The 14,737-nt window shown below is 38.5% G+C and overlaps 1 protein-coding gene across 1 annotated transcript in view; it reads left to right on the top strand.

Moving 5' to 3' along the window:
* Positions 1-202: 202 nt before the first annotated feature.
* The window catches only part of CASS4 (Cas scaffold protein family member 4), a 117,958-nt gene continuing 103,423 nt past the window's right edge, over positions 203-14,737 (top strand). Inside the window, exon 1 of the mRNA XM_082272153.1 lies at positions 203-272. Within this exon, the coding sequence (XP_082128279.1) occupies positions 240-272 (33 nt within the window). The 5' untranslated portion in view covers positions 203-239. The remainder of the gene's footprint in view (positions 273-14,737) is intronic.

Here is a 14,737-nt window from a genome sequence, read left to right as displayed (position 1 = left end):
TGCGCAGTGACTGCGAAGGTGCGGAACCCCCCTTACAGGACGGGTGCACACAATGACAGGCGACTAATATAACATTTGTATTTGGTGTGAGGACGATCGTTCTTGGGTTCTTCTTATCGAGGTTTGAACAGACAGCTGTGAACTTCCTGTATCTGGCAGATGTGATGCAGCTGAGCGAGCCAAGAGTAAGCAGAGCCAGCCGGCTGTGTGCGCAGAGAAGAAGAGGGAGCCGTCCAGAGATGGAGCGATCCGTCCAGAACCCGACCAATACGGTGAGTCCATGGACTGCATGCGGATGGCACAGCCTGGCTCCACCTGGTGCCACCAACTGGGTGCAGCACTTTAGAGATTTATAATGCTAGCCCCAGATTTGAGTGTGTATGGGGGGGTTGGTCTGTTTGCATGAACCAAGTAAATGTTAAATATTAGTCCCCAGCTGGAGGTGCCCTAAACTGGCCACACATGCTGCAACCAGGGTTGCCAGCCGTCAGTAAATTTACTGACAGTTTGCAAAAAAAGCAGTGATGTTTACAACTGTCTGTGAATATCAGAGCTGATCATTTGTCATGCTGTGCTGATTTTTGTAGGTGTAAAAACGGCAAATGACTTGCTATGTGTATTGTCAGTGTTTCCATATCCTGTTCATACTGTATAAATATCGATCGTTTTTGCTTTTCATTGGAGTTCTGTCATTTTTCAGGTTGTCAGTAAAAAATGTGCCCCTTCAGTAAGTTTCCCATATTTTTTTTTTCTTTTTATATAAAGTTTATTAATAGTTTACCATATTTTTACTTATTTTTTTATATAAAGTTTATTAATAGTTTACCATATTTTTTTTTCTTTTTATATAAAGTTTATTAATAATTTCCCATATTTTTTTTCTTTTTATATAAAGTTTATTAATAGTTTCCCATATTTTTTTTCTTTTTATATAAAGTTTATTAATAGTTTACCATATTTTTTTTCTTTTTATATAAAGTTTATTAATAGTTTCCCATATTTTTTTTCTTTTTATATAAAGTTTATTAATAGTTTCCCATATTTTTTTTCTTTTTATATAAAGTTTATTAATAGTTTACCATATTTTTTTTTGTTATATAAAGTTTAATAATAGTTTACCATATTTTTATTTTTTTTTATATAAAGATTATTAATAGTTTACCATATTTTTTTCTTTTTATATAAAGTTTATTAATAGTTTACCATATTTTTTATTTTTTTATATAAAGTTTATTAATAGTTTACCATATTTTTTATTTTTTTATATAAAGTTTATTAATAGTTTACCATATTTTTTTCTCATAAAAAATGCCACGGGAGGTTGGCAACCCTGGCTGCAACTTGTTGGAGCAATCTGATCTGCAATGCAATTTTATGTTTTTTTGATTGCAAAGCAGTTGAGGAAATACACTACATTACCAAAAGTATTGGGACGCCTACCTTTACACGCGTCGCACATGAACTTTATTGGCATCCCAGTCTTAGTTCTTAGGGTTCAATATTGAGTTGGCCCACCCTTTGCAGCTATAACAGCTTCAACTCTTCTGGGAAGGCTGTCCACAAGGTTTAGGAGTGTGTCTATGGGAGTGTTTGACCATTCTTCCAGAGGCCCATTTGTGAGGTCAGGCACTGATGTTGGACAAGAAGGCCTGGCTCGCAGTCTCCCCTCTAATTCATCCCAAAGGTGTTTTATCGGCTTGAGGTCAGGACTCTGTGCAGGCCAGTCAAGTTCCTCCACCCCAAACTCGCTCATCCATGTCTTTGTGCACTGGTGCAAATAATTTGGTGGAGGGGGGATTATGGTGTGGGGTTGTTTTTCAGGGGTTGGGCTTGGCCCCTTAGTTCCAGTGAAGGGAACTCTTAAGGCGTCAGCATACCAAGACATTTTGAACAATTTCATGCTCCCAACTTTGTGGGAACAGTTTGGGGATGGCCCCTTCCTGTTCCAACATGACTGCGCACCAGTGCACAAAGCAAGGTCCATAAAGACATGGATGAGCGAGTTTGGGGTGGAGGAACTTGACTGGCCTGCACAGAGTCCTGACCTCACAAATGCGCTTCTGGAAGAATGGTCAAACATTCCCATAGACACTCCTAAACCTTGTGGACAGCCTTCCCAGAAGAGGGCTTAAATGGTGGTTAAGGGAGGTGAGGAATACTTACAGGGCTGGACTGGGTATGAAAACCAGCCCTGGAAAAAATGACATACCAGCCCCATAGCATTGCATCATTATACCAGCGCCACCCCTCAGTAAGCCCCCCTCCCAGTACAGACCCTTCAGTAAACCCCCCTCCAAGTACAGACCCCTCAGTAAGCCCCGCTCCCAGTACAGACCCCTCAGTAAGCCCCCCTAGTACAGACCCCTTTAGTAAGCCCCCTTCCCAGTACAGACCCCTCAGTAAGTTCCCCTCCCAGTACAGACCCCCCAGTAGGCCCCCCTTCCAGCACAGACCCCTTAGTAAGCCCCCTTCCAGCACAGACCCCTCAGTAAGCCCCCCACCTAGTACAGACCCTTCAGTAAGCCCCCCTCCCAGTACAGACCCCTCAGTAAGCCCCCCTCCCAGTACAGACCCCTCAGTAAGCCCCCCTCCCCCCAGTACAGACCCCCTTCCAGTACAGACCCCTCAGTAAGCCCCCCTCCCCCCAGTACAGACCCCTCAGTAAGCCCCCCTCCCAGTACAGACCCCTCAGTAAGCCCCCCTGCCAGTACAGACCCCCTTCCAGTACAGACCCCTCAGTAAGCCCCCAACCTTCACTCCCCAGTACAGTTGCAGCAGTGCTTTAAGTGGGCCGGTATGCACTGGTACTCAGTACCACCACTTCCAAATATGGCTCGAGCGTACCGCCACCTCTCCGTGCGCCTTAGTGTACCAGTACGCTCATTTTGGACATCTGCCCCCTCAATTGCCCCCCCCCAAGAATATTTCCCACTCCAGAGCCAGACCAGTCACCACCAGTGAGTCCCCCTGCTCCGGAGTCCCAACCCCGGCCAGGGGGGGTGCTCTGTGGGGACCCTGATGTGGGGTGGGGGGGTGAAAAAATGTATAGGCTATAAAAGAGTACCGGCACCTCTTTTGGGCCACTTAAAGCACTGAGTTGCAGTGTAAGTTGTGTGCCCCCCTCCAGCGGTATGGTGCTCACATACCTTCCTCCTGATGATCCCATCTCATGAAGAGTCGGTGCCGTGACAGTCTTGCAGGCAGCCAGTCACTCAGACTTGATCCACCGCCGTGCAGCCGCCCCCGCCGAAAGTGACGTCATGCCGCTCACAGCCTCACAGAGTCACTCTCTGTTTAGAGCACAGCGAGAGCGGAGGACGGGGATGGGGCTGCAGCGCCGCGGCCATTATAATAGCAGCCGGCCCGGCCACAATGCTTAAAGCGGCGCTGCAGCTGCGGGAGGCCCCATCTTAAAGCGGCCCCAGGGCCGGCGGCCCACCGGGAAATATCCCGGTAGGCCAGTCCGGCCCTGAATACTTACAGTGCCTTGCGAAAGTATTCGGCCCCCTTGAACTTTGCGACCTTTTGCCACATTTCAGGCTTCAAACATAAAGATATAAAACTGTAATTTTTTTTTGTGAAGAATCAACAACAAGTGGGACAATCATGAAGTGGAACGAAATTTATTGGATATTTCAAACTTTTTTTAAACAAATAAAAAACTGAAAAATTGGGCGTGCAAAATTATTCAGCCCCCTAAAGTTAATACTTTGTAGTGCCACCTTTTGCTGCGATTACAGCTGTAAGTCGCTTGGGGTATGTCTTTTGCCCATTCCTCCTTGCAAAACCGCTCAAGCTCAGTGAGGTTGGATGGAGAGCGTTTGTGAACAGCAGTTTTCAGTTCTTTCCACAGATTCTCGATTGGATTCAGGTCTGGACTTTGACTTGGCCATTCTAACACCTGGATATGTTTATTTGTGAACCATTCCATTGTAGATTTTGCTTTAGGTTTTGGATCATTGTCTTGTTGGAAGACAAATCTCCGTCCCAGTCTCAGGTCTTTTGCAGACTCCATCAGGTTTTCTTCCAGAATGGTCCTGTATTTGGCTCCATCCATCTTCCCATCAATTTTAGCCATCTTCCCTGTCCCTGCTGAAGAAAAGCAGGCCCAAACCATGATGCTGCCACCACCATGTTTCACAGTGGGGATGGTGTGTTCAGGGTGATGAGCTGTGTTGCTTTTACGCCAAACATAACGTTTGACCATTCTTCCAGAAGCACATTTGTGAGGTCAGGACTCTGTGCAGGGCAGTCAAGTTCCTCCACCCCAAACTCGCTCATCCATGTCTTTAAAGACCTTGCTTTGTGCACTGGTGTGCAGTCATGTTGGAACAGGAAGGGGACAAACTGTTCCCACAAAGTTGGGAGCATGAAATTGTCCAAAATGTCTTGGTATGCTGATGTCTTAAGAGGTCCATGTCTTTATGGACCTTGCTTAGTCAAATGCGGTCAGATTTTTCGAATTCGAATACGAAACTAGCAAAATGAATAAAACGAATATAACGAATTTAACTAAACAAATTTATTTAAATACAGAATGAAAACAAAAGGAAACGAAACAAATCTTTTGGTCCTGCACACGTCTGGAAGGTGTAAAGCAAGCCTTAAATGAACCTGTAGGGGACGCCATACAATGTATTTCTGTAGAGAGGAAGTAGCAGCGATGATGATGTCACTCTGATATTTTGGTGGGCGTGCGATCCAAACAGAACAGCACGGCTTTGGGGTACATTCCAGGAATATTTTGCATATGCTATCTCTCACACATCAGCAATAAATCAATACAGCCGGCATCTACAAGTGACGTATGCAAGCTTAGGGCGGCTCAGGATGGAGCTAGCGGCTGTCAATGGCGCAAGATAACCATCCAGGGAGGATCTGCTGGGGTGCACTGCTGCAAAATAACATCTGCAGATATACAGAGCGTAGTCAGGGCACTTCCAGATCCAGAGTATAGGAGGAGCGCCTTCCGCCAGACTGAGAGGATACTAATCAATAGGGATACTAATTAATAGGGATACTAATCAATAGGAATACTTATCAATAGTTTTACGTTTATAAACGCTTGTATAGTATGATTTATTTTGGAATCAGTCACAATGTAACTCTTCATGGTACGGGGACTTCTGATATTTTTATTGTATATTTCTTTGTTTTATTTATTTCTATCACTCTGCCACCATCGCTAAGTGGCGTAGCGTCTTTGAGCGTTTTTTTTTCCACGTGTTTTTTTAGCACGTTTTATGCCCGATTTTGGTGCATTTTACACAGCGTTTTTTAGCTTTGGTCTTTTTTTTTTAAATTAGCCAATAGTGAAAACTATCATTTGTTACTTGGTTTTTCAGCTTTTCCATCAGCTTTTATTTCTTTTTTTATTATTATTCATTTCTTTTTTATTTTTTGTTAGGGTAAGGGGTTAGAGTAAAGGAGGGGTTAGGGTTTGGGGTTAATATTTTATTTATTGTCTTATTATTATTATTTATTCATTTTTTATTTATTTTGGTTAGGGTGTTAATAATGATACTACTACTAATACTTATAATAATAGTAATAAATAAATAAACAAATATTAAATAAATAAGTAAATAAATATAAATATTTAAATATTTTTTATCAATTATAATCATATCATCATAAATAAATTGATACCATGTAATTATAAATAAATAACCCCTAACCCTAAAAAAATGTACATAAAATAATAATAATAATAATACTTATAATAATAAATAAATTGACAACCTAACCCTAACACAAAATAAATAAATACAGTATTAATATTTTATGTAAATGTTTTAGGGTTAGGGGTTATTTACTTATTTATTTCTTATTACATGGTAATGGTTAATGGGTTAGGGTGTAAATTTTTTTTAATTATTATGTAAAAAATATGCAAATAAATAAAAATATTTAAATATTTTCATTAATCATAATCATATCATCATAATCATAAATAAATACAATAAATGAATACCATGTAATAATAAATACATAACCGCTAACCCTAAATAAAAATTACATCAATTATAATAATAATAATAATAAATAATTATTATTATTATTATTTTATGTAAATGTTTTAGTGTTAGGGGTTATTTACTTATTTATTTATTATTACATGGTAATGGTTGAAGGGGTTAGGGTGTCAATTTGTTTTTTATTATTATTATTATTATGTAAAAAATATGCAAATAGATAAAAATATTTAAATATTTTCATCAATCATATTAATATAATCATAAATAAATACAATAAATGAATACCATGTGATAATAAATAAATAGATAAATAACCCCTGACCCTAAAAAAATGTACATAAAATAATAATATTGTATTTATTTATTTTGTTTAGGGGCGGGGTGTCAATTTATATATTATTACTATTATTATTATGTAAAAAAAAAAATGCAAATAAATAAAAATATTTAAATATTTTCATCAATCATAATCATAAATAAATACAATACATTAATACCATGTGATACTAAATAAATAGATAAATAACCCCTAACCCTAAAAAATGTACATAAATAATAATATTGCATTTATTTATTTATTTATTTAGTGTTAGGGTAATGGTGTAATTTTATTTATTTTTATTATTATTATTATTTTATGTACATTGTTTTAGGGTTAGGGGTTATTTATTTATGTATTTATTTATTATTACATGGTATTTATTGTATTTAGTTATGATTATGATGATATGATTACAATTGATGAAAATATTTAAATATTTGTATTTATTTGCATATTTTGTCTTACATAATAATAATAATAATAAATGATAAATTGACACCCAAACCCGAGCACAAAATAAAGACATAATTATTATTATTATTATTATTATTAATAGTAATATTAATAATAACAAATAACAAAATAAATAAAAATATAATTATTATTATTAATAATAATAATAATAAAAATAAAAATAATAATACATTATGATTATTTTTTTAAAAAAAGAAAAAAACAATGCATTAATTTTTTTTGTTTTATAACAAAATAAATAAAAATATAATTATTATTATTAATAATAATAATAATAATAATAAAAATAAAAATAATAATACATTATGATTATTTTTTGTAAAAAAGAAAAAAAAATACATTAATTTTTTTTGTTTTGTTTGTTTGGGTGTTTATTTATTTTATTATTATTATTGTTATTATTATTATTATTATTATTATTATTAATAATAATAATAATAATAATAATAATTTATTTAATATTTTTTTAAGATAAGGGGTTAATTATGATTTATTTATTATTACATAATATTAATTTATTGTATCTATTTATTTATGATGATTTTTAGTTATTTGTGTATATATTTTACATTTATGTATTTATATATTATTACAAATTATTATTTTATTTCGCATTTGAGCAGAAAGTCACACAAAAACGCACGATAAAATGTGTAAAAGTGCACAAAAACGCCCCAGAAACACACCAATCTGCCCAATTTGAGCTACAAAAAAAGCTCCAGAACTTTTTTGAGCTTCAGGTGACTTGCAGTGGAGATGTGAGCCGTCTTCATGGAGAATTATTGATTTTTTTTCTCCTCCAGCATTTTGGAGGTTCAAGCTACAAAACGCTGAACTGTGATTGGAGCCTGAGGGCTCATTAACAACAGAACGTGGCGCAGGAAACCTGCGTTGCATGCGCGTTTCCCGCGCCGTGCTCAAAATGCACTGCGGTTGTAATCTGGAGCGGGTGTGTCACTTAATGTTAACTTAACACCACAAACACAGATCGCAAATGCAGTGCGTTTGCCTGCACCGGATCGCATTGAACCGCAGTAGTATGCAATCCAGTTGCTGTGCGTTTCTTAAAGTAGCGCATGCACGTTTGCAGCCGTCTGACGCAATTTCAGCCCATTCAAAATTCTCGCATGTCAATCGCACAGGAAGGCACGGTGCCACAATTTCTGCGTTCTAGGTGCGTTTCTGCAAGTATGTTTTTGATGCTTTTTTTCCCCACCTCAAATTAGGTGTCGTTTGCAGCACATGCAGTCCACTGCATTGTTTTCTGTGCATTAAAAACGCATGGCCAGTAGTTTACATGGATTTCAATTGTAAAATTCACTCCAGCGCAGTGCGTTTCAGTGCAGTCAACAAGAGTAGAACATTTTGTATTTTTTCTGTATGGGATGCATCTGGAATGCATAAAAACACATAAAAACGCACTGGAACGCACATGGCCTTAAGGTCGGTTCACACCACAGGAACACAGTCTAGATACATTGCAGATATGTTTCTGCATGCATGTTTACATGCATTTTTGATTCAAGAAACTGTACTGGAATATGGCATAACACATCAAAAACGCATTCGAACACATTAAATGAAAAAAAAAATATTATAATATAAAAATATAAATATATATATATAATATATATATATATATGGAAAATGAAGAATAAAAATACAAGGAAAATAGATAAATGAAATAAAAAAAATAAATTAAAAAAAAACAAAAAAAACAAGAGGAAAGAACACATCTGGAATGCATCAGAACGCATTACACACACACACAAAAAAAAGAAAATACATGAAAAATGAAGAAAATTTTCAAAAAAGAAAGAAAATGAGGAAAAAAGCATCTGGAATGCATCAAAAAAGCATGGGTACACATAAAAAATGCATCAGAACACATTACACACACAAAAAAAAAATAAATACATGAAAAATCAAGAAATATTTTAAAAAAGAAATAAAAAAAAGGAAAAAAGCATCTGGAATGCATCAAAAATGCACGGAAATGCATTACACCACCAAAAAAAAGAAAAAAAAATGTAAAAAAAAGAAAGAAAACAAGAGGAAAAAACACATTTTGAATGCATCAAAAAACGCACAGGAACGCATTAAAAATGCATTAGAATGCATTATATCAAAGACAAAAAAATATAAGGAAAAATAAAGAAAAATTTAAAAAAAAAAAAGAAAAAAAAAACATGAGGAAAAAACACATCTGTAATGCATGAAAAATGTTTGGGAATGCATCAAAAGCATTACATCAAAGAAAAAAAAAAATTAGGGCAATAAAGAAAAAAAAAAAACAAGAGGAAAAAACACATCTGGAATGCATCAAAAATGCTCAGAAACGCATCAAAAATGCATCAGAATGCATTACAACACAAAATAAAGGAAAATAAAGAAAAATGTAGAAAAAAATTAAATAAAACAGAAAAACAAGAGGGAAAAACACATCTGGAATGCATAAAAAAATGCACGGGAACGCATCAAAAATGCATTAAAATGCATTACATCAAAGACAAAAAAATATAAGGAAAATAAAGAAAAATGTAAAAAACAAAAGAAAAAAAACATGAGAAAAAAACACATCTGTAATGCATGAAAAATGCTTGGGAACGCATCAAAAGAATTACATCAAAGAAAAAAAAAATAAGGAAAAGAAAAAAAAAACAAGAGGAAAAAACACATCTGGAATGCATCAAAAATGCTCGGAAATGCATCAAAAATGCATCAGAACGCATTAAACCACAAAATAAAGGAAAATAAAGAAAAATGTAAAAAAAAATTAAATAAAACAAAAAAACAAGAGGGAAAAACACATCTGGAATGCATAAAAAAACGCATGGGAATGCATCAAAAATGCATTACATCAAAGACACAAAAATATAAGGAAAATAAAGAAAAATTTAAAATAAGAAAAAAAAAATAACATGAGGAAAAAACACATCTGTAATGCATGAAAAACGCTTAGGAAAGCATCAAAAGCATTACATCAAAGAAAAAAATAAATAAATAAGGAAAATGAAGAAAAAAAAAACAAGAGGAAAAAACACATCTGGAATGCATCAAAAATGCTCGGAAATGCATCAAAAATGCATCAGAACGCATTAAACCACAAAATAAAGGAAAATAAAGAAAAATGTAAAAAAAAAAAAAAAAAAAAAGAAAACAATAACAAGAGGGAAAAACACATCTTGAATGCATCAAAAATGCACGGGAACGCATCAAAAATGCATTAAAATGCATTACATCAAAGATAAAATAATTTAAGGAAAAATAAAGAAAAATTTAAAAAAAGAAAAAAAAATAACATGGTGAAAAAACACATCTGTAATGCATGAAAAATGCTTGGGAATGCATCAAAAGCATTACATCAAAGAAAATAAATAAATAAGGAAAATAAAGAAAAAAAAAAACAAGAGGAAAAAACACATCTGGAATGCATCAAAAATGCTCAGAAACGCATCTAAAATGCATCAGAACGCATTACACCACAAAATAAAGGAAAATAAAGAAACATTTAAAAAAAATCAAATAAAACAAAAAAAACAAGAGGGAAAAACACATCTGGAATGCATCAAAAACGCACTGCACTGGAAAGCATCAAAAATGCACGCATTACACAAAAAAAAAAGAAATACAAGGAAAATGAAGACAAAACTAAAAAAAAAGAAAACAAGAGGAAGAAAACACATCTGAAACGCATCAAAAATGCATCAGAACGCATTACACCACAAAAAAATATAAAACAAACGCAGAAAAACGTAAAAAAAAAAAAAAAAAGAGAACAAGAGGAAAAAATGCATTTGGAATGCATCAAAAACACTTATAAAACACATCAAAATGCATTACATCAAAGATAACAAAAAAATAAGGAAAGAATAAATAAATAAATAAGAGGAAAAAAAACATCTGGAATGCATGAAAAACGCTCTGGAACGCATCAAAAATGCATCAGACAAAAAAAAAAAAAAAAAAAGGAGAATGAAGAGAAATGTTCAGAAATAAAGAGGAAAATGCATTTAAAATGCAAAACGTGTAAAAAATGCATCCGGACTGCGTTTCTGCGTTTCTGCGGTGTTTTGATGCGTTGTGCGTTCCATACAGAAAATCTGCCCCATGTTCTACTTTTGTTGCCTGCACTGGTGTGAACTGGGACCATTGGAATCCATGATAAACGCTGTCCATGCGATTCTGATGCAGAATAAAATCGCAGTGGCCTGCGGGGGATGGGGTGAGAATAGGTTTTGCTCACACAGAATCTTCTTCGGGGGAAGGGAAGTCAGGGTGAATGAGTCACAGGGGATTACACAACCCCCGATACTTCCCTAAACAAAGTCCCTAAAATAATAGAAAAGAAGAAGAGATGTGAAGAGCGAACCCCTCTGATGGACGGGGAACTTCCTCCCCTCTGATCACTCCGCTCATATAAAGGGAATCAGATTTCTATGTTACAGCACAGAAAGGAGACCGATTCCTCCAATCACTGATAGGGGCCGCTTCCGTCCAATGGCAGTGCGGGAATCTTCCCATAGCGCTGCCTGCAGTCGCACACGGGTGCCATTATTCCCTCAGAGGACCAATCAGGGGTGCATTTGCAGCCACCACCCCGCACCATCCCCCGCAGTATTATACAGTTTGGTGCTGATTCTCCTTTCACTGTCCAGTCACAGGATGGGGGTGGGTCCAGGGTGACCTGGGCTCAGAGGAAGTGGATTGAATGATGCTGGTCATCAAGCTGAGGACATCTAGTGGCAGAAATAAAATACCGCAGAAGAAGTCTCTGAATGCTGATAGGAGGAGAGAGCAGAGTGACAGAGAGAAGAGCTCCTCACTGTGCTGCTTCTTCTTTCACTGTCCAGTCACAGGATGAGGGTGGGTCCAGGATGACCTGGGCTCAGAGGAAGTGGGAAGTGTGACCCCATGTCAACCTCTTACAGTCCCTTACAGCAGGGCTGGAATATGAGAAGAAGAAGCAGCACAAGGAGCCTTGCTGATAGGAGGAGAGACCAGAGTGACAGAGAGATGAGCTCCTCAAGGTGTTGCTTCTCCTTTCACTGTCCAATCACAGGCTGGGGGGGGGGTGGGTCCAGGGTGACCTGGGCTCAGAAAAAGTGGGACCTGGTATCAACCTCTTGCTGCCCCTATAGAGCAGGGCTGAGTATGGGAAGAAGAAGCAGCACAAGCAGAGTGGCACGTCCGGGATGATATGTGCTCAGAGGAAGTGGACTGAATGATGATCTGGGCTCAGAGGAAGTGGACTGAATGATGATCTGGGCTCAGAGGAAGTGGATTGGATGATGCTGGTCATCAAGCTGAGGACATCTAGAGGCAGAAATATAATACTGCAGAAGAAGTCTCTGAATGCTGATAGGAGAAGAGACCAGAGTGACAGAGAGATGAGCTCCTCACTGTGCTGCTTCTCCTTTCACTGTCCAATCACAGGCTGGGGGGGGGGTCCAGGGTGACCTGGGCTCAGAGAAAGTGGAACCTAGTATCAACATCTTGCTGTCCCTATAGAGTAGGACTGAGTAGGAGAAGAAGAAGTAACACAAGCAGAGCGGCACGTCTGGGATGATCTGGGCTCAGAGGAAGTGGATTGAATGATGCCGGTCATCAAGCTGAGGACATCTAGTGGCAGAAATAAAATACTGCAGAAGAAGTTTGCAGGGCTGAGTATGGGAAGAAGAAGCAGCACAAGCAGAGTGGCCCATCTGGGATGACCTGGGCTCAGAGGAAGTGGACTGAATGATGACCTGGGCTCAGAGGAAGTGGACTGAATGATGACCTGGGCTCAGAGGAAATGGATTGAATGATGATCTGGGCTCAGAGGAAGTGGACTGAATGATGATCTGGGCTCAGAGGAAGTGGATTGAATGATGATCTGGGCTCAGAGGAAGTGGATTGAATAATGATCTGGGCTCAGATGAAGTGGATTGAATGATGACCTGGGCTCAGAGGAAGTGGATTGAATGATGATCTGGGCTCAGAGGAAGTGAATTGAATAATGATCTGGGCTCAGATGAAGTGGATTGAATGATGACCTGGGCTCAGAGGAAGTGGATTGAATGATGACCTGGGCTCAGAGGAAGTGAATTGAATGATGACCTGGGCTCAGAGGAAGTGGATTGAATGATGACCTGGGCTCAGAGGAAGTGGATTGAATGATGACCTGGGCTCAGAGGAAGTGGATTGAATGATGACCTGGGCTCAGAGGAAGTGGATTGAATGATGATCTGGGCTCAGAAGAAGTGGATTGAATGATGCCGGTCATCAAGCTGAGGACATCTAGAGGCAGAAAAACTGCAGAAGAAGTCTCTGAATGCTGATAGGAGGAGAGTGCAGAGTGACCGAGAGATGAGCTCCTCACTGTGCTGCTTCTCCTTGCACTGTCCAGTCACAGGTCCAGGATGACCTGGGCTCAAAGGAAGTGGATTGAATGATGACCTGGGCTCAGAGAAAGCGGGTTAAATGGCCGCACATGTAAATGAAGTGTGAGCACCAGGAGAGGAGAGACAGAGGAAATGCTTCCTCCTGTCTGCAGCTGACTGATGACATCATCTCAGCCTAGACAAAGTCACTGACAGAGGGCGGTATTTAATAATGAAAGGCGGAGCTTTCCTGGAGGATGTTCCGGTTGCTGTATATTGTGATAGGCCAGGAATGTATTCATATAAAATCACTGTAGGGTTTATGGATGTCGGGTCAGGTGTAGTTTGCTCTCCTGCCACTAGATGGCTCTGTTCCCTTCCTGGTATAGCAAAGGGAAAGCTGTAATCAGGTGTTGGCTCCCCATTCCAAGAAACTCCTCCTCTGGAGATGTAATGGGCGGGATAAGTGGCCGTGGGCGGAGCCTTAGGCATGGGAGTCAAACACGGCAGAGCTTCTCCTGCAGGTCCTGTTACATTATGAAGGAAGGATGGTGCTATGGACCTGTGATGCGTCCTGGATGTTGTGTTTGTCTGGAGTTCCCCTTTAAGTATTGCACTATAGATCCAAGGTGTGAAATCCAGTCTTCTTCCTATTACCGCCCCCCCCTGCCGCCCCCCCCCCCCCCCCCAGGTCTGTGTTTTATTACTCTGCTCAGATCTGATATTACAAAGCACCATGTGGAGGAGATAGAGAAAGCGATCGTTCCTGGAAACTATTTCCATCCCCGGGAGAAGTCATTGCTGGGTCTGCCATCCAGGCTTCCATGGAGGATTATGGGAAAGAGTGGGGGGGGGGGGGCGGCTCAGCGGTAATAAGGATACAGCTAGAATGGACAATAAAAGCTGCCATCAGGTATAAAGTACAGGTACCTCTACCTACAACTACCTGCAGGCCCTGCTAATGTGCTGATTGGCTGAGCTCCCATACTTACATACACTGCTCAACAAAATGTTTTCAAAAAAACACTTTGAAAACTCATCAGATCTCAATGGGGAAAAATCTCATGCTGTATATCTATACTGGTATGGACTGGGTAATGTGTTAGGATCTATATTGGTATGGACTGGGTAATGTGTTAGGATCCATACTGGTATGGACTGGGTAATGTGTTAGGATCTATACTGGTATGGACTGGGTAATGTGTTAGGATCTATACTGGTATGGACTGGGTAATGTGTTAGGATCTATACTGGTATGGACTGGGTAATGTGTTAGTATCTATACTGGTATGGACTGGGTATTGGGTTAGGATCTATACTGGTATGGACTGGGTAATGTGTTAGTATCTATACTGGTATGGACTGGGCAATGTGTTAGGAAGGAAAGGATGTCACATCGTTTGATGGAAATGAAAATTATCACCCTACAGAGGGCTGAATTCAAAGACACCCCGAAAATCAAAGTAAAATAAATGATGCAGCAGGCTAGTACATTTTGCAGAAATTTCATTGCAGCAACTCAGAATGGTACTCAGTAGTTTGTTTGGCCCCCCATGTGCTTGTATGCATGACTGACAGCATCAGACATGCTCCTAATGAGA

Source organism: Pelophylax lessonae, assembly GCF_965119305.1.
Source record: "Pelophylax lessonae genome assembly, chromosome: 11".
NCBI lineage: Eukaryota > Metazoa > Chordata > Amphibia > Anura > Ranidae > Pelophylax > Pelophylax lessonae.
Note: the sequence above shows the minus strand (reverse complement) of the source record. Positions and strands in the feature narration are given on the sequence as shown.